Source organism: Psammomys obesus, unplaced genomic scaffold, assembly GCF_907164565.1.
Source record: "Psammomys obesus unplaced genomic scaffold, mPsaObe1.curated_primary_1811, whole genome shotgun sequence".
Classification (NCBI taxonomy): Eukaryota; Metazoa; Chordata; class Mammalia; order Rodentia; family Muridae; genus Psammomys; species Psammomys obesus.
This window is the reverse complement of record NW_026590061.1, coordinates 3,337,866-3,357,320: the sequence shown is the minus strand read 5'-3', so window position 1 is coordinate 3,357,320 and position 19,455 is coordinate 3,337,866. Positions and strand designations below refer to the sequence as shown.

Here is a 19,455-nt window from a genome sequence, read left to right as displayed (position 1 = left end):
AGCCCTTGCAGTCCCAAGGTCACCGACTGCTGTACTGTTGTGGCGCAATCTTCAGACTCTCAGCCCCTCCCCGTATAAAGAAATGGCACTTTAGACCAGCAAAGTAAAAGGAACTGAGTCAGTTTTTTGACCAGCTTAAGACCTGTCTAATCCATTAAACAAGACAAGATGAAGTACTTAAGTTATATCCTATCCCTTGCCTAGTTTACAATTTAATGTTCTATCCTGTACACGCTCACTGACTGTTCTATTTGGAAGTGGTTCTGACAGCCAGTATTTATGGGTTAAAGTTCTTGGTTGTGTAACAGTTATGACCTTACTGTCCTCCAAACCTAGGTGATAAGATAAAAACTTCATGCAAATTCAAATTTAGCTTATCACCGCGGACGAGTATGATAGTTAGCTTTTGTTTTTTTAATTAATCAACAAAGCAACCACTACTGTTTCATGATAGAAAAGCTCAGTCCTAAATAGGATGCAGTGTGGAAGAATAATGATCTTACAGCAGTGACTACCAACCTCTCCTAAGAGGGAAATGGAGAGTAGCGATGTGTTAGACCCCATGGTGTGGGACTATGTTCTGGAAGACTCTAGGCTGTTTCCTTAGTCTACCTGCAGGCTTTTTTTTTTTTTTTTTGGGGGGGGGGGGGGCAGCTGCTTTCTGGTATCCCCACCTCCAAACAGGGTTGCACAGGCTCCATCTCCTTTCACAACCTCTGGTACTGAGAAATCTGTCCGGATAGCTTTTCCAGTGCAGTCCACAGACCCCAGAAACAAATAATACACTGCCTCTATCTCCATTTTCCTTCAGCTTTTCCTCAAGTTCACTTGAACCTCGTGAGGCAGAATAACATCACTAAGTCCTCATCCTAGGAAATAACAGTGTCCTACTAAAATGACGAGCCCTTCACTCTAGAGAATCTTAATTCCTTTGCCCAAAGTCCCTAGGAAAAAATGATGGCACCTCCTCCCACATATCCAGGTTCTCAGAATAGTAGGTGACTTCTGCCGAACACTTATCATAACTTCCAAGACTTCATACAGCATTTAAGTTGTTTCCTAGTTTAGAAACCAAAGGTTTATCCCTGCAGCAAAAATAAACTAAAACTTCCTGAAAGTCAACTGTACGGGGGGGCTGGGTGAATCTTTTATTATTCATAATTTGTGAAAAAGCTATTGTGAAGGACAACTAAGCCAGGTCTCTAAAAGCCTTCACAAATTATAAACATCAAATTAAATGAGGCTGTTTTGCAGACATTAAACAGGCTGTAATTTGCTGTCAACTTTTATGTATATAATCTATATAATTTTAAACCACGTAGTTTTAAAAGTCATTTTTCAACAAGGTAGACCACCCTGGTAATGAGTCTGTCCCTATCCTCAAAATTGTCAATATCATGGGTTAAACAACTGGGTTTCCTCACCTTCCAAGATTTCACTAAATCTTCAGGAATAACATAAAATTAAAAGGGACAAGGAAGAGGTGACGATGGCAGTAAACTTTGGAAGCTGGAGAACATAGGTGACTATGACTTAACCCCAGAAAACCTCAGTGGACACTTTCATTTTCAGTAGGGAAACAAGCAGAATCAGTTAGGATCTGTACACTTCAGCACAACTCAAAACCATTCCACATGATTATTAGTATTTAAGACAGGGTGTTACTATGTAACTTCAGTTATAACTCTTCTTGAACTCAGGGCCTTCCCCTATCTCCGCCCCCACCCAGCTCAGCACAGTTATTTTTCGTTGAATATTATGCTATAATTTCAAGAATCTCCATTTTCTGCTAGTTAATTGTAAAATAACTGTCAATTGATCTTTTTTTAAACTACTCTGAAATTTTGTTTTTCTTGAATAATTCAGTCCAAAAGTTGTTAGGCAGCACTAAGCAAAATCAGCAGCCAAAGAAGGGATTTCGAAGGGCAGGATCCCTTGGGAATTCCAAAGAAGAAAAGCAGGTCGCAGGTAAAAGCTGTTTGTGCACAGCCTAGCCCAAAGTGTGTGTGTGGGGGGGGGGGGGGGGTACAGGCTGTTGGGAGGTAGGGCAGGGTGAGCTTTCCAGGGACAAGGAGGGAGAACTGAAGAGAACATGCTAGATGGTGACAGTGCTAAGAATTTGGGCATGGTAGGAGAAGTGATGATCCAGTAAAGTGAGTGTCTTGAGGATAACAGGAACTGGCTTGTTCACTGTTGGACCACGAGTGTTAGAATTATTGGCAGGGAGAACAGGGATGGAGGGCAGATGGGACGGGATGAGGAAGAGGGCTACAACTGGGATACAAAGTGAATAAATGGTAATAAGTAAACGAATAAATGTAAAAAAGAATTATTGACAGGAAGCTAAAATGAAAATAAACCCTGTCATGTGAGGAAACCAGATGACATAAAGGTCAACATAAAAACCACACATGCGTACATCCCTTGGATCTGCAGGTGCACACCTTCACTGGGTATGTGAGGGCCCAAACCAACAGTTCCCATTGTCCTGAGCTCCTAACAGTGATTGTCAACCCGTGGGCTCACCAAAGACCACTGCGTATCAGATATTTACATTACAATTCCTAACAGTAGCAAAATGACAGTTATGCAGTAGCAACAAAAATAATTTTATGGTTGGGTCACCACATGAGGAAGTATATTAAAGGGTCACATTGGGAAGGATGAGGACCAGTGTTAGTATGTCTTGCTTCCTAAAATAACCTATCCACGTGGTAGTTTGTAGATCCATATGCTACTACATAAACTAGGTTCCTGGGAAGAAGAAATCTTACAGTGCAGAGTCCTGGCAGGTACCTAATCAGGTGGCCAGAGCTATCACCAGCCTTAACGGCACTCAATGGAAATGTGCCTAGCTGATAAAGATGTAATGTGAGTGGTCAGAAATGGGGTCTAATGAGGCCTACCCCAGGCTCCTCTCCTTGGCAGCTCCAGCCACCTAAGGATAAAAGCCTGGTCAACACCATGGATGTTGCCTGCTCGCTGTGGAATTCTTTCCAAGTGTCCCTTTACTCTGTCTGTTATTGTGCATTCTTGTTAGGTGCCAGCCTCTTTGATGGCCCAAGCCAGTTTGTTAGTCTTTAACTTTCTCCTAGGAACAGCCTTCTAGATTTGGATTCTTAGTGTCTTCCAAATGATCAAGCCTAGCCTTGATAGCAGATCAGACAGCTCTCCTTTTGTAAGGAAACAGGCTTAGAGTGACCTGATCCCAGTGCCTAGATTACAAAAACTCTCAGCACAAATTACCGTTTCAGGGCGTAGGAGGTCTCCATGGGAAAAGCACTCACACAAGCAAGATCTGTAAAGACTCTTGTGTGTAACCCCAGTGTGGATACAGGGAGATCGTAGACGGGAGGGAGTCCATGAGTGAAGGACCAGATGTTTAAAGCAGCAACTAAGACCATCTCAAATAAGCTTGGGAAGACTGAGAGTTGAGGTCATGGCCTCCACTCGCTCAGGCAAGTGCATGCCTGCACACAGAAGTGAAAAACAACCTTGCCACTTTCCCAAAGGCAAGATCTCTGACTATGTAAGGTTTCAATGCAGTCGTTTGGGAAAAAAAAAAAAAAAATCTTCCTTTTCTTTAGGTATGTCATATATAAAAGTGGATGAATTCCACATTAAGTGAAAATGGCCAGTTCTTTACGAGGAGAAGTTCTGACTCTGTATAAAAATGTAAGTAATTATGCTGCCAACTTTTTATACATGTTATTATATAACATAGATTGCTTAGAAACGTCATCTTTCTTTTTAAAGCTGCTGTATCTTGGACGGGACTATCCAAAAGGAGCAGACTATTTTAAAAGACGTTTGAAGAACGTTTTCCTTAAAAACAAGGATGTGAAGGACCCAGAGAAGATCAAAGAGCTTATTGCACGAGGAGAATTTGTAATGAAGGAGCTGGAGGCCTTATACTTCCTTAGGAAATACAGAGCTATGAAACAACGGTATTATTCAGATACCAAAAACTAACCAATTGTTGCTACCAGCCTGGCTGACAGTCAGTGCCAGTTGTTTGTCTGTACCAACTATTATAAAATAATTCAATTTAAAATGGCAAGATACAGGATTAAAAAACCAAGCTGCCCTACTGTACTAAAATAGGTTTGAACCCATTGATACTGAGAGCTTTACCCATAATCCTTTCATTATTCAAAGCGTAACAGCACCTTTCATGAGAATACAGTTTTGAAAGAAAATATACCTAATTTTTTAACATGTTATAGCCAATTATTCGTAGTCTGTTTCTCCATTTACTGCAAATGGGTTCTGACAGGTTTACTCTTTAGCTTGTGGAACTTTTTTTTTTTTCTTACCTCACCTAGTGTATCTAGAATACTGAAGTCCATTTTCAAGGCTCTCTACAAACACCTCAAAATGATTTGAATGCAGTTATCAAAATAAGCCATACGAAGGGGACTCTGCCCTTAAGATGCTCAGCGGATGACTGGCACTATGTAGATACTGCCGCCCCTTAAGCCCCACATCACTTGGACTGGCTCTCACGAGGAGTGGTAACACTCCTGTTTGTGCTGTTAAAGCTGGTGTACTTTGTGTCTACCTGTAACCAAGCTAATGTGGCACTGGACCTAGCCCAGACAGGACTGTTTAAGCAAACACTTGAACGTTTATGTAACGTTCTTAGCAACTTTATAAATAAAGAACATTTCTAACTCAAAAGCTGCAAAAAGTGTCTGACTAAAGGAGTCTATCAACTACCATATGACATTCAAGTTTCATCTCCGTGCGCAGTGCTTGCCTAACAAACCTGAAGCTCCTCATCAGAGCCATAACCACAATTAAAATAAGAAGGCACATACTTCATAGTCACATAACTTTTTATTACATTACAATGAGTAGGAGCAGTACAGTTCATGACAAAAATATTACAAATTTCAGATCACTTCACAGCACGTACTCCTATAAACATTTAAAAGTTAATTTTAATTAAAAGAGTGGTCATTTTTAAATTTAATGTTTGATATGACCAACATTCCCTAGGTCAGCGCAACCAAAGGATGAAAACCAACTGGATCACACTGCATATGTCCCACAAAAAAAAAAAAAAAAAAAAAAAAAAAAAAAAAAAAAAAAAAAAAAAAGGAAAAAAAGAAAGAAAGCAAGCACAATGTACAAAATGTGCATGTTTCAGTTTACACTATACAAAAATAGTTAAAATACACTCCAGGTAAACATGTTACATTAAGAAATAGCACTAGTGAGAAATTGGCACTCAAATAAAAATGCAGACGTGTTTCCAACAAGAAGACAGGAGACAGCGGAGCTGGAGGCCTGGAGATAGAACAGCACACAGCCCACTCGGTTGGTTGGGGATGGCTGATCTGAAACTGGCATTTTTGCAGATAACTTTCCTTTTCCCAAATTCATCTAAAATGCCTACCACCATCCCAAGCAGGCACTTCAAACTATTAAACTAAACCACAAATCTCAATCTAATAACTATTCTTTGAAAACTAATGTACTTCTTTAGAAATAATTTCATATTTTGACAGATTTTTACAGCTACTGGGTATATCTGTTCAATTTTTCAATGCAGAATTCATGCTAACCAGTATTACACAGAAGTTATTAAGTATAAATTCACCTTTAAAGTAACTTTTGGGCTTTAAAAAATGACTACACAGTTATTAAGAAACCACTATTTTTTTAACAAATGGAGATTACTTTTAAATTTTTATTGCCTACAAAAAAAAACCCTTTCTAAATGCATATTGTTTGGGGAAAAAAATGAAAATCAGTGGAGTACAAAATGAGATGAATTTGTGCAAACTGTAACTTCTGACATGCCTCACAGAACATGTATGCATGTTAGGACAAAATTGTGCAATGGTGGCAAAGGTCTTGATAACCTGTAAAAGTTAAGATCTAATTTCTTATGCAGTGTGACTCAGTCAATAGAGCCTAGAATTCCTGACTGAAAATATTTGCTCAAATTGTATTTGACTGTTATATTCTTCCCACAAGTGTGTTAATGCCTATGACTGTAATTTAGTGTTGGTTTTCAACTTCAACAAGGACTTTAAGGCTATAGCAACTAGATAATATGTTTCTAGGATTCTTTCCCTTTAAATCACTACAAAAACCTTTGTTAACAAAAGTGTAACAGAACTCAAAATTTACGTAATGCTAATCACCACTACTTTAACTCAATGCCAAGAAACACTAAAAATATCTGATGACGCACTGCAGCTCCTTAAGTACACCTGTTCCTCGGTGTAGAAATGGGAGGTACTAACTAACTAACTGCACTAAGATGTAATATCCACCCAAAGAATTATTCTATGAATATAGTTTAGAACATTTCAGAAAAATAGATTAGGGGATATCTATTCCATTGGAAAAATGAAATGATTATATAAAGTAGTTTGATTAAAGAGATGCATTGGAATCATACCAAACAATTCTTGCTGAGCTGAGAAAAAAATAAAAAAATTAGGAGCCCAAACCCCACTCTGCAAAACTAAAGTCTTACACTCCATTATTTCTAAGTCACATGCCATAGGCCTTACTATGATATCAGACCGTGCTCAATACCACTGCCTAAGACTGTGTCCCTTCTTGGGGACAGCACATATCCAGAGCCTAGTGTGGCACCCAGAACATGACAAGCACTGAATAAATGCTGAGTAAACAAATTCTGGTTTAAAAAGCGAGCTTTCTGGTTGAAACTTTGCATTGTTCCCACTGTTACACTGAACTTATTCAAACAATGGGATCTACTCATCAGGATGATAGCTGGATGGAGATTAAGCTCCCCTTCCACTGGACTCGCTTCTGTCTGTGCACACTAAATTTAAAAGCTTCTGCTTAGGCACCGGTGGACCAGGCAGCAAAAAGGAAGTCCAAAGGATCAAGAATGAATTGCCGTGTTGGCCCTGAAAACCAGCTATTAGTTCAAATCCCACTACGGTGTCTATTGGACTATTTTAAGTCCTAGGGAAGGCCATAAGGCCATTTTGATGTACCTGTCTTAGTAGGCAATATTTATGGCGTTCTCCACAGCAGAAACAAAACTTGAAGAGGGGAATTAAAACTTTTAAAGGAAACTACACTAAGCCATGGGCATGTGGGAGACAGGCAGGAGGCCTAGCTAATGTTGGAGGGCAGTCCTGATTTGGAGAATGGATACCAAAATATAAACTTTACCTCTTGCACAATTTTGCCCAAGACTGGCAGTGAAGATGATAATCCATGTAAAAGTTACAGACTGTGCTGAGCTTGACAACTAGGTGTGTCAGTATGTAAACGGACTGTAAACTACACAGCTGTGAAGTTAGAGTCTTTGAGATGATTTACATGAAGTAGACAGTGATTTGCCTAATTCAGACTTCTAAAAGACAGACATCCAGTCCTCATGGTCCAGTGGTATTTCCATCTCATTTCAAATATCTGAAGGAATGCTTTAAGTGCACTGAAGGGATTGTTTTTGCTGGTAACTTATCTATTCTTAAAGCACTGGACAGATATTTTTAAATACCTATCAGATTTGGGAAGTACTTAAGAAATATTTGTTTAGCCAGAGTTGAGAGACTAGTCAAACCTGTATTTTCAAACTTTCTTACTTCATTGTTTTAAAGATTTACTCTCTTTTAGCCTCCTACCCCCAAATCTCAACCTTGAAGGTAACACTGAAATGTATTTTCAGTTATTTTGTTATGACTATAAAGAAAAGACATCTCTCGGTTTGTCAGCAGGTCTGTGACTTGGTGAGAATGCACTGCACTAGCTGTCAGAGTCTCCTCACCCCACCCCACCAAGCATCATGGCCAGCACTGAAAGCAGCAGTCATGCTCTCCACAGGTTCGCGAAGGACCCAGCCTCACAACTCTGGTCTCCTCAACACGTGCTAAGTTACAACTGTCTCCAGTCATCTTCAGCTTCACAACCAGAATTAAAACTACTTTCAACAACATAAGCTCAAAAAAAAAGACTTGAAAGTTAGGATAAGAACAATCTGACAAAGGGGGGTTATACTTAATTTTTATGAGAACTTTTTATACATGTTGAAGTTATTTAAATTATTACAAAAATTTAGTAGCACGTAAATATAGCCCAAATCATTACTATTTCATACTGGGTCTGCCTTACCAGGGAAAGCTATTACAGGAATCTTACAGTAATTTAGCTAACATGAAACTTTAATGGACTTTTATTCAATATTTTCCATTGCCTTTTTTTTTTTCATTTTTTTCCCTTTTCTAGAAAAAATATACTATTTGGGGGAGTGACCAAGACTAATAGCAGTGGAAAGCTAGAGAAAGCCTTTGTGAACAGCCTAACTACACTTACGAAGGCTGAGAAACTCTAGGACATGCTAGAAGTGCATCAAGGGAAGCCCATAAATCTGTGATCCCTCAGTCTTAGGAGAACCAACCACAAGTTCTCAAAGGAAGCTGTAATTACTAATGGATCCACTTAGTGACTAGCTGGAACACGGAGCAGGGATGGTTCAAAAGCATCATTACTCTGGTTCACACCAACGTTCACGGCTGGTAGGAGAACCAGCAAGGAATCAACTGCATGCACCAAAACCCCAAGACAGAGTCCCAGGTCTTCAGTCTCTCCACAGGCATTGCTAGTTTAAGTCCAAACCCAGGGAATGCTGGCACTTAGAGAGAAGAAGGTGTCCACTGTCATTTCAAAATAAGCATTTAAGATAAAAGCTGACAGTTTGCACAACCAGAAAAAAAATTAGGTAATGCTAAAACAAATGCTAATAATTTAGTGTAATGTACAAAAATTACCACTTTTACTTAAGTACGCCTTAAGAAAAAAGTACAAACTATTTACATAATTATACACCTTGTCTTTGACTTCTTTTTCTTCTTTTTACCATCTTTGCTCATTTTTTCTTTATGTTTTCGAATTTCTCGGACTAATGTATAGAAGGCATCATCAACACCCTAAAATATATAAAAAAAAAAAAAGAATTAAAATGTTAATTTTAATGTTAAAACATTAACATGATGACTTGAGGTGTCCAGATCACAGACTTTCATTTTAAATGGAGACTTCGGTACTCAGAGAGAATAAGTACGGTTTATGTTATGTTCTGATAACTGAATGGGCCAGACTTTTAGGATTAAGTATCTCTTCATGGATATTCTGACACTGACATTTAAAACAACTTTGCCTGTATGAGTGTTTTGCCTGCATGTGTGTGTACCATGTGCATACAGTGCCCAACAGACGAGAGAATGGGGCCTCAGATCCCCAGGGACAGGAGTCCCTGAACCTGTGAGCTGCCATGTAGGTGCTGGATGCCCACGTCCTCTGGAAGAGCAGCCAGTGCTCCTAAGCACTGAGCCAGCTTCCAGCCCTACTATTCTGATGTTTTAAGTAGAAACTGACTTTTACAACAGGCAGTGATAACAAGTGGTGCAGAATCTTACATACATGTAACAAATGACTTTTTTCCCCAAAAGGACTTGATTTCTACTAATTTTTCTGCACTAGCAAAATTAGTGTACCAATTCTCCATGCCCGCCTCCATGTATGTGTATGTGTACATATATATATATATACACACACACACACATACACATACATACATATATGTATGTATATATATATATATATATATATAACTCAATTGTCCCAAGTTTCTGGACTTTGGACAGTAACCCACGTGTCTGTAAGATGCTGCTCCTCTGACAATGTGCCCCTGACCTCTGAGGACTAGCAGAATCGTCTGATTGGCGGTGTACTTGACCACCCTGCAAAGACTCTCTTACTGTTTTTTAGTTACAGCTATTCAAGACTTGTCACATAAATACCCATCTTCAAAGAACATTGTTAAAAATGTAGAGCAGCAATGAATTTCCTCACATTTAACAAATAGAAACTGGGTAACGCCAGTATCATCTACTTGAATACAAGTGAATAAATACATATTGCCCCAAATTCCTAATCCGCACTCACTGGTGCTTTTCACCTTCTGAAAACCATTACTGATATAACACAAGCAATACCGTCAAGGCTTAATTAGATTGTGAGATCCACTCAGACAGACAGAGAAGAGAGACGACTTCCGTGCCGTGTTGTCCTTAACACACAGTGAGAAACCTTTCCAATGACAGCAAAGGTACCTAGAACTCAATGGCACTTTACGACCCCCGAGGCTTGGAATGGGTCTCCATGTGCAGATGTGTGAGGTGTGGGTATGTGGTGGGGGGGAACCTGTGCATTCAAGTGGAGGCCAGAGAAGCAGTACACTGGATCCTGCTCCACCACTCTCCACTGTCTACCCAGGAGCAGGGAATCTCAGTGGGACGGAGCGAGGCTGGTAACTGGCAAACCACACTGGTTATGTCTAGCCCCACCCCTACGCTGGGATCCCAGCTGGTACTTGGGCAGCTTTTTGCCTGAGTCCCAGGGATCTGAGCTCAGCCTTAATGCTTGTGCAGCAAGCACACAGACTCGTTAGCACGTTCACCGATGAGACCTACCTCCCAGCCCTAAAGATGGAGTCTTATCTAACTCCCTTATCCGTTATGAAGCCCCTTTGACCACACATTATGCTATCTACTCTATTTCAATATCCTTTTTAAAAGTTGCATGCATTTATTTTTCTGTTTGTGTGCATGCCATGGCACAAGTGTGGAGGTCAGGGGACAACTTGCAGGTTCTCTCCTCTCATCAAGTGGATCTGAAGGATCAAACTCAGGTCTTCAGGCTGGATAGCCATCTCATTGGTCCTCAAATTATTTTTATGTTGAAGAAAAATAGCAACGATACTAAAACAATGGTGCAGAAAAATAAAAATCCTGAGAAAGATAATTTTTAAGATAGAATAATATACAACCATTGAAGAGAAGGAAGAGAGAATCTGACAGCCTTTACCCTCTTGTCAGGCTCTGACAGTATGTCATGCTGCAGCTACATTCATTCTGATTGGATGGCGTCAATGTTGGAGAAATGTCATAGCTAATGTGTGCAGGCAGTGCACTCCTTGTCCTCATAGGAGTGGGTTCTCGTATAGTCACATCCCATACTCTGCTAGTTATTTTGTTTAGACTTATCCTTTTTCTAGGATAAGTCTAAAACTAATTTATATATATATTTACCAAACTGTAATTTTAAATATCATAAAGTATACTTTTGCGTTATGTAGAAAGTGCCATGTGCACTAAAACCACAATGATTCATTTATAGGCTCCACCATTAATATTTACAGCAGTCACTGCTGCAAACTGCATAAAGAGATATTTAGAGAAGAGTGCTTCTACCTTTGTCTTGAATACAATGTAAAGTGTATGACAGTCTGTAAATATTCTATTTTAAAATCATCTAAGAGTGAGGGAATAAGGTTAAAATTACCACTTAAATCTGATCACGGCTGTTATTTCAAAGTTTAACTTTTCAAATTGCATTTTAATGTTAAATTGTACTATAATTTCTAAAACGGAAGTATGGCTCTACATAATCATAGAAGTTGTTAGAGTTCATAATCCCAGTAGAATCCACGCAAGTACAGCCCACTGCTTCTGCACCTACATTTCTTCCTGCTCTTAAACACTGTTGACTGACTGCTTCATGTCCCCAAGGAAACAACAGCATCCAGCAAAAGCACAAACTTCAACATGAGGTTTTATCTCCTCACTGAGTGAAGAATTTGCTGAGCTAGACAAAATAATATTAGTTTAGATAGAAAAGTGAAAGAGTCCACTCAAAAGTATCTATGTGTCCAGAATGTTAGCATGCAATGGGCACGCAAAGATTAACATATATGACCCAGCTCTCCAGGACTCTATTGTCTATTAAAGGAATGGCACATAAGCTATTTCCATGCAACATAGGAAGCCATATAATTAAAAATAGGATATTGTAAATACACAAAGCCACAATGGCCACTTTAAGGGGTTGAAGAGGCTTAGAGACAAGGGATCAAATGTTAGCCTAACTAATCAAACCAGGTTACCTGGTGACCCAGACAAGAGGCAGGACTGAAGGAAAGGCAGGAGTACCATGGTGTGTGTATATGTTGGTATGTGTGTATGTATGGACAAAACTTGCAAGATGATACTGTTTTAGGCATAAAATTCCACAAGGCTGGAGAAGAGGGAGGGTGTTAAGAACCATACAAGGTGTGTGTAGAGGAACTGGCTGTGTTCGCTGTGTGAATCAGTGACTACATTTACAAGTAAGACACTGCCATTCCTCTGCACAGGGGATGACAGTAGCTACAAGTAAATAGCAAAGGAGAAATGGGAAAGTGTAACAATGTGACAGAGCAGCAGCATGGGATCTGCAGCGCTTGGAAGTGGGTGCAGGCGCACACAAGGCACCAGGTCTCCGGCGCCCACTGCAGAGCACAGGCGCAGTAACAGTAAACTGGGCCGGCCATCTCCTACCTCTGGGCCATATTATTTTACACACTTTTCACTCAAAAGCTGCTGGCTATCTTAAAACTTACATAAAATTTTCTTAAAAATAAATTATCAGTTCCAAATGCTTAGCTTACTTAAAACTAATGAAATCATCAGAGCTTATGACAAATGTAGACTGGTCTACTGTAGCCATCTAAAGTTGTCAATTATAATTGATGATCACATTAAAAAAATAAATGTACTCATTACAGAAACAAATGACAAGTTTCTTATCTCTTAACACTTCAAAGCAGAATACATCTAAGTGGTTCTGACTGCTTTGTTACCTTTGAAAGACATCTGCTTTGTACCAAAATGAATATGCTGAACTTACCAGGTTACATTACAATGCATTTTTTAATTTTCACACAGCCAGGAGTCTTTTCTTCTTTGCTGATTTTTTTCAATCTGTACTGTCGGATCTCTCTCACCAATGTATAAAAAGCATCCTCCACTCTCTGCATTGTAAAACACAACTTCTTTAAAGTCCGTTTCATTTGGAAGAGTAATTTACTGGGATAGCCATGTGTAAGAGTTTGAATTATGAGCTCTACAGTTGAGATTTTTTTTTTTAAAGCAGACATTAGATTGAATAAAATTGAGGATGCAGCTTTAAAACATGAGCTAAAACCTGGTTTGTTCTTTTTTTTTTTTTTTTGGAATTAAGAGTTAACAATTCTTAGTTAGGAATCAGGGGAGATTATGAAAATACTACCTATATTTATGTGTTTTTTGATACAATAAAGTTTGGTGAACTGCAGTTAAAGCTGAACTTTCCTTGGACACAGGGAAGATATGTGCTGGCCATACTCCACTGACGCCTACCTTCCAGCCTGTGAGACACAGAGTATAAGGCAGACTAGGGACAAGAGGACTTGCTAAAACCAAACCCAAAATCCATGTCCCAACCAGGGTGATTCCAGAAACTGGGACTCCAGTTTCCTCTTCAGTTAGATACTTCCTAGTCAATTCTCAGAATTCCTAGGTCCCTAAATCTAGGAATGAGACTGCTACCACAGTTTTTTTTTTTTTTCCTTTTTTCTATTTTTTATCTACCTACCTGCCTACCTATCTATCTGTTGATTTTTTTTTTTCAAGACAGGGTTTCTCTGTGTGGCCTTGGCTGTCCTGGACTTGTTTTTTAGAGCTAGCTGGCCTCCAACTCACAGAGATCCACCTGCTTCTACCTCCCCAAGTGCTGCTGGAAATCACAGAAGTTAAATGAGAAGTTAAACAGGGGCCATTTCCCAAAACAAGAAAGCTCCACAACCATTTGAAATATGCAAACTAGGGGCAACACACTGGCCTCCTTACACAGTCTCCAACAGCCTACAGAGCACTGTCCAGACGACACTGAACAGTGTCTGTGTGCTGTGTGCCTTCCATTTTAATTTACATGCTCTACCGGGGATTCTTTTAGTTATTTTAGGTTCTGCTGTATTTATATGCATGAGTATTTGGCCTGCATGTATGTCTGTACATCTGTCCACACCTGGTGCCCTCCAAAGTCAGAGCAGATCAGCTCTTAACTGGAGTGAACCGCAGCTGTGTGCCGTGTGGGTGGGGAACTGAACCCAGAGCCTCTGCAGGAAGAGCGCTTGTAACTGCTGTGCCATCTCTCCAGCCCCTCTAGTGAGATTTCCTGGTTTTCGACTATGGACTAAACCTATGACAAGTAGAATCATAAACAGCCTTGAAAAGTTTTAAGCTTTTTCAAAACAGAAAATGAGGCAACAGCCTAAAAGGTGCAAAGTGTTTATAACTGTTACGCTAATTTCTTCAGGAAAACGCACCAAAGTGGAAGCTTTCCTCTAAGAGCAAAGCCCAGAAACTTTACTTTAAACTTTACAGCTTCAGATGTAATATTTATGTCCGTTATTCTAAAAAAAAGTAAATAATCAGGAAAGCTGGCATATTTTACTACATGTTTAATTTTAAACTTAACTTCTTTCATTTTAATAGTGATTTGTTTTAAGTACGCGACTGGTGTATTTTTTTATTTTCTACAATTGGTAAGATCAATGTTTCCATAATACAGCAAAACCTTAAGTTATAATTGTAAATTTAACCTGGCAGACACAATCAGGCAGTCAGGGTTAAAACAGCTTTAGGTTTGTGCACGTAAGCCACTTGCTGCATCCAACGGTTAAGAAAAAGAGGCTATAGTTGTTTAGGGCATATTGAGTTTTACAAACCTCTACAGTGTACTTACTGCTTCAGTGAAGTTCAGCAATTTGCCTATAAAATTCATAAAATTAAGAAGGCATTTAAATAATATGATTCCATATTAAAATATATACTTCCAGCAAATCTGTATACCATCCAGTAAAAAATACTCATTTAAAATGATCAAATAATAAAAATTATTATAGCCACAGAAAAATATTCTGTGTGTGTGTGTGTGTGTGTGTGTGTGTGTGTGTGTGTGTGTATGTGTGCGCGCACATGTGTATACGGTGCCTTTGGAGGCTAGAAGGAGGCACCAGATCTCCTGGAGCTAACGTGATAGGTGGGTGCCAGCTACCAAAGTCAGGTCTTCTGCAAGAGCAGCCAGCACTCATCACTGGAGCCACCTCTCCAGCACCCCAACCCAATCTTATTTTAATGGAATAAATTTAATCCACTAACTACTAATCTGACTAAGAAAGAAAAAATCTCAACTTTTAAAAATCATCAAATGTTGGCATTTTAAATAAAATCCCCACTTGTGTCTGTATGTACTAATCTTTAGTAGTTTTATCATTCATTCTTAAGGCAAAAGCTTAACTATTAATTTGCTCCTCAAAAATGTATCAGAAATGTTCATATTATATAAAATAAGTTATTCAAGACACATGACTTAGAAAGCATTTAAAAGGTAAAGTATGGCTGGTCAATTTATATTTTTATAAACAATTATCTTCTTTTCCTTTGAAGCCAATAAAAGACTCCATATACGCATACATTTATTTACACAGAGAAAGAGACAAACCAGGCAAAAGCTCATATTTTCTGAAAAATCTTAAAAGAATGTAAATCTTTAGTTCTTTTTTAAAAAGTTACAATGCCAATGTAGAGGTCACCGTGCTATGAAGGGAGGAAAAAGAGGGCATTTGTCCTCTAATTTAACAGAAGCAAAATCTGATTGTAAGGTACTTCTGAAATCATTTTGATGTGTCTGCTGTTTCCGTGACAGCACCCCATCACCGATACAAGAATATCTGATTTCTGTCTCCAGCAATGCAGAGAGAAAATTGGAAGCCAATAATTACAGAGACAGCTGCCCATCACCAAGAATTGAGTATTGGGATATCAGTGGCAAAGATAATAACAAGAAGTAGTTACTACAGAAAAACTTTCTTTCTTAGCTTTACAAATAGGAAATTTAAATTCATAAAAAATTATTTACCACATTTTTGCATAGTTAGTTATTCTTGAAAATATGCTTCAAAGTTGACATCAAGAGAACTTGAGAACACTGTTATTTATCCTTGCCCTACCACTAGTACTGGCCCTTAATTTTAACTATATTTACTTGTAATTCCTTTTTTAAACGACGAGCTCTGACAATGTTTTCAACTCCAAGCAGACTGAGACTATGGAAACAGAGCAGCAGCCCCATAGAGACCTGTTAACACACAATATTCTCTATCTACTCTCAGTAAGAGTGTAATTTATTAATTACTTTGTTCCCATTGAGCCTGTAACACTTCTTGCAGAGTTCTGTCAAAGGAATGGCATATACATGTAGCATCAACTATGCCTCTACAAAGATGCAAGAATACGAGCCTTCCGGGGGGAGGAGAAGGAATGGAGAAAACACGCTGAGACAATCTCTTGTGTATTGTATGGATGCGACACCAGTCAATAAAAAACCCACGGCCTACAAGAAAGGGTAAATGTCCAGTAGGCAGAAGGGATTCTGGGAGAGAGCCAGGGAAGATGTGAGGAGGACAGAGGCATGGTACCTGAGCAGAGGTTAGCAGCCATGGGGCAGATGGAATACAGATTAGTATAATGAGTTATTTTAAGTTATGAGCTACTCAGAGAAAGCCTACCTATATGGCCTAGATATTTGTAAACATATTTTGAGTCTCCTGAGTCATTATTCCGGGAGCCTGGGGCTGAGAGGAAAAACCATAACAAAACCAAGCATATTTCTCAGTACTAACCTCACATCCCTAATTTTTTCCTGAAGAAACCCTGTCAAACTATAAACCATCTCATGTACAAGTGCACTTCTAACTCATAAAATTTGAAAATACTGTTTCCACGGCCCCTGAGGTTTTAAATTTGTTTTGCTTTCTTAAATAGCTTTATAATAAGCTTTCTTTCAGAGATGACTTCTGTCAACTAATTATATATGTCTAGAATTTAACAAGCCAAGAAATTAACCAGTATTGGGTGATTGGGAAACTTTACAGTGCTCAAATTGAGCCCACCAAATGATAAAAGGCTGCATCAGCTATTCTGAGAACCCTACTTGTCCTGTACCTGACCCCCATTCACTCTGACTTGTGGGCTTAGCAGCCTGGCAAACTCACAGCCTTCCTCAAAGTGTTCTGTGTTTCAGTCCCAACAGTCTTTCCTGATGCGCTGTCCAAAGGAATCAGAAAAATCTGTTAATGACTAAGTGTCTTGATAAATGTGAAGTAGCACTCTTTATATACTAGAAATACTGGGGACACATACTACAACACCAGCAAAAACTTAGCTCTTTTATCCTTTCAGATAGAGATTGGGAGAAGTACAAGACACAAAAAGCAGCTAAGCACAATGCCGCACACCTATAACCCCAGGTACTGGGGATGGGGACGCAAGGGGTCACTTGAGCCCATTAGTTCCAGACCATTCTGGGCAACACAGAAAGATCTGTCTCAAAGAGGGCAAAATACACACACACACACACACACACACACACACACACACACACACGCCCAAGTATGCACACAAACAAATCTAGTAATTATTATATATTGGCAGGATGATATATATTTTAAGTCTGCAAGTCATGTATTGATAAAAGTACATATTCTGCAACCCCTATCTTAAAAAGTAGTAGAATATGCCTTCTTTCATTAAATATACAAATTTCGCTTTAAAATGAGAAAAACTGCGCATGAATTTTAGGTTAAAGGTCTTGTGTCTGCCAGAGTCTCGTCAATTGTGCCCTAGAGACTAGTACACTACAACCTACAGGCCAGTACAGGCAGGGAAAACTGTTCTGGTACAAGCTGACAAGAAGCTTCACATGTTCAAGGCTTCTTAGGGAAAAGAATGTGTAAGGTACCACATTATTATCTGGGCTTGCACAGAAAACACTTGCCATGCCTTGATTTATACCTCTGAAAACTTATGAATGAATGTTCAGTTCCTATTACTGTAAATAGAATTCTTTTGTGCTTCTGTTAAGCTCATTAACAAGAACAAAACCTCAGGCAGAAAAAAAAAAAAAGATTACCGACAAAATACATAAGGACATGTATACTTAATTAAAATAACAAGCAAGATAGTAACAAAATACTCCCCAAAAGGAGCTTCAAATTTTCACAAAAACTGGGGAGGTAAAAAAGTATTGAAATGTACATTGTAAATTACTAAAATTATTTGGAGTAACTCTTCAGAATCTTCTCAAACTTTATAAATATTAATTTCCAGAAATAGTATTGACTTACAGCAAATTAATTTCTAAATAAATCAACAAGCCCACTGAAAAGTGATATCTAAGTTATAGCTTAGCCACATATTGTTACATAAAAGAAATCCTTAAATTAAGATATAAACGCAAGAATGGCTAAGCACTGCTTAGGAAGTTCCTATATTATCTTACCTCTGTACATGACTCTGTAGATGACTCAGATTATCTAAAAAGCAAACTTAAGTTCATCTGTTTCTGTACCATATACCTTTTAAACTGACAAAGTGAGCTGGGTGTGGTGGCAAATGCCTGTAATCTCAGCACATGGGAGGCAGTCAAGAGTTCAAGGCCAACCTCTCCTTCATAGTGAGTTTGAGATTTACCTGGGCCGTAACTAAATACCAAACAAAAATGAAGAAAGCAAAACCATTTAAAAAGATATAGGTGTGTGTGTGTCACAAAGCAAATGTTAAAGCTAGAAAGCTATTTTAAAAGGAAGCCAGGTAGTGTTCTAATCAATAATGAACACTAATCAATAATGTACACTAAAGCGTTAATGTCAAACAATGAATTAATTAAATGCAGTTATCTCAGACTGTTACCAGGTGAGACACTAAGAGCTACACTTGGCTACACTGAGATGAGACCAAGAAACTCCTTTCACTGTGTTCTACCGCCTTCCTGCTAAAACTGCAGCCTGCCTCCCAAGCCAACCCTACCCGACAGGGCAAAGCAAGCAAGTCACGGCTTCCCCACAGGTTCACTGGACCACAGTCCTGGCTTTAATAAGGCCAGCTGACATGCGTGCATGCCAAGTATGACAGTCTTCTGTGTTGCAATCAAGTCTCAAGCTTTTCCTTTTCTCTGGGAAATGTCAACCACAATATGCACTAGTATGAAAGGTACCTTTACAAGTTTAGACATTGCAAGTAGCAAAGGGTTAATGGTAAAATCTATGTAGTATGTTTTCAATAAAATTCCTTACGTTTAATATTGAATTATTTCATAAGAAATGTTAAGGAGAAGTTACAGATATTATAATTATGTTTTCTGAGCTGCTTCTGAAGAAAATCAAGAAGACCATGAAACAGGAATAGAATCAAACCTCATCTTTGGAATGTGGGATGGACTTGAATGAAACAGCTCTTCTACCGTGAAGCCAAGTGATGTATAATATCAAGTCTCTGTAAGTCAACTGAGAACAAACTGGTACACAGAAGAGGCCATGTGATGGTCACACTACAGAAATTCACTTTTTAAGAATGCCCATTCACTTTATAAATACTCCCTCACTTTAATCAGAGCTTTCTCCCGAAATAAATAGATCCTCAAAAACTTTCTGCCAAAACATAATTTTTCAAATACAACATTTAATCCAGAAACAAATTTTTAAAACTGCTTCTAAAATAGGAAACTCAAACTTTATTCCATCATTCTTTGTCATTATCA

At 38.7% G+C, this 19,455-nt stretch overlaps 2 protein-coding genes across 4 annotated transcripts in view; one reads left to right on the top strand and one right to left on the bottom strand.

The window, feature by feature from the left end:
* The first annotated feature begins 3,630 nt into the window (after positions 1-3,630).
* On the top strand, positions 3,631-4,680 carry Etfrf1 (electron transfer flavoprotein regulatory factor 1). Its single transcript, XM_055605574.1, has 2 exons — positions 3,631-3,675; positions 3,757-4,680. Exons 1-2 carry the CDS (start codon positions 3,631-3,633, stop codon positions 3,970-3,972), a joined length of 261 nt encoding a protein of 86 aa, XP_055461549.1. The 3' UTR covers positions 3,973-4,680.
* A 140-nt stretch (positions 4,681-4,820) lies between these two features.
* Kras (KRAS proto-oncogene, GTPase) overlaps positions 4,821-19,455 on the bottom strand; it is a 31,974-nt gene continuing 17,339 nt past the window's right edge. Inside the window, exons 4-6 of one of the 3 annotated variants that reach the window (XM_055605573.1) lie at positions 12,732-12,847; position 10,864; positions 4,821-8,924 (exon numbers count right to left, since the gene is read on the bottom strand). In XM_055605573.1, the coding sequence (XP_055461548.1) occupies positions 8,808-8,924; position 10,864; positions 12,732-12,847 (234 nt within the window). In that variant the 3' untranslated portion in view covers positions 4,821-8,807. Of the gene's footprint in view, positions 8,925-10,863; positions 10,865-12,723; positions 12,848-19,455 lie in introns of all 3 variants that reach the window. The other 2 variants (XM_055605571.1, XM_055605572.1) reach the window with 2 other exon arrangements.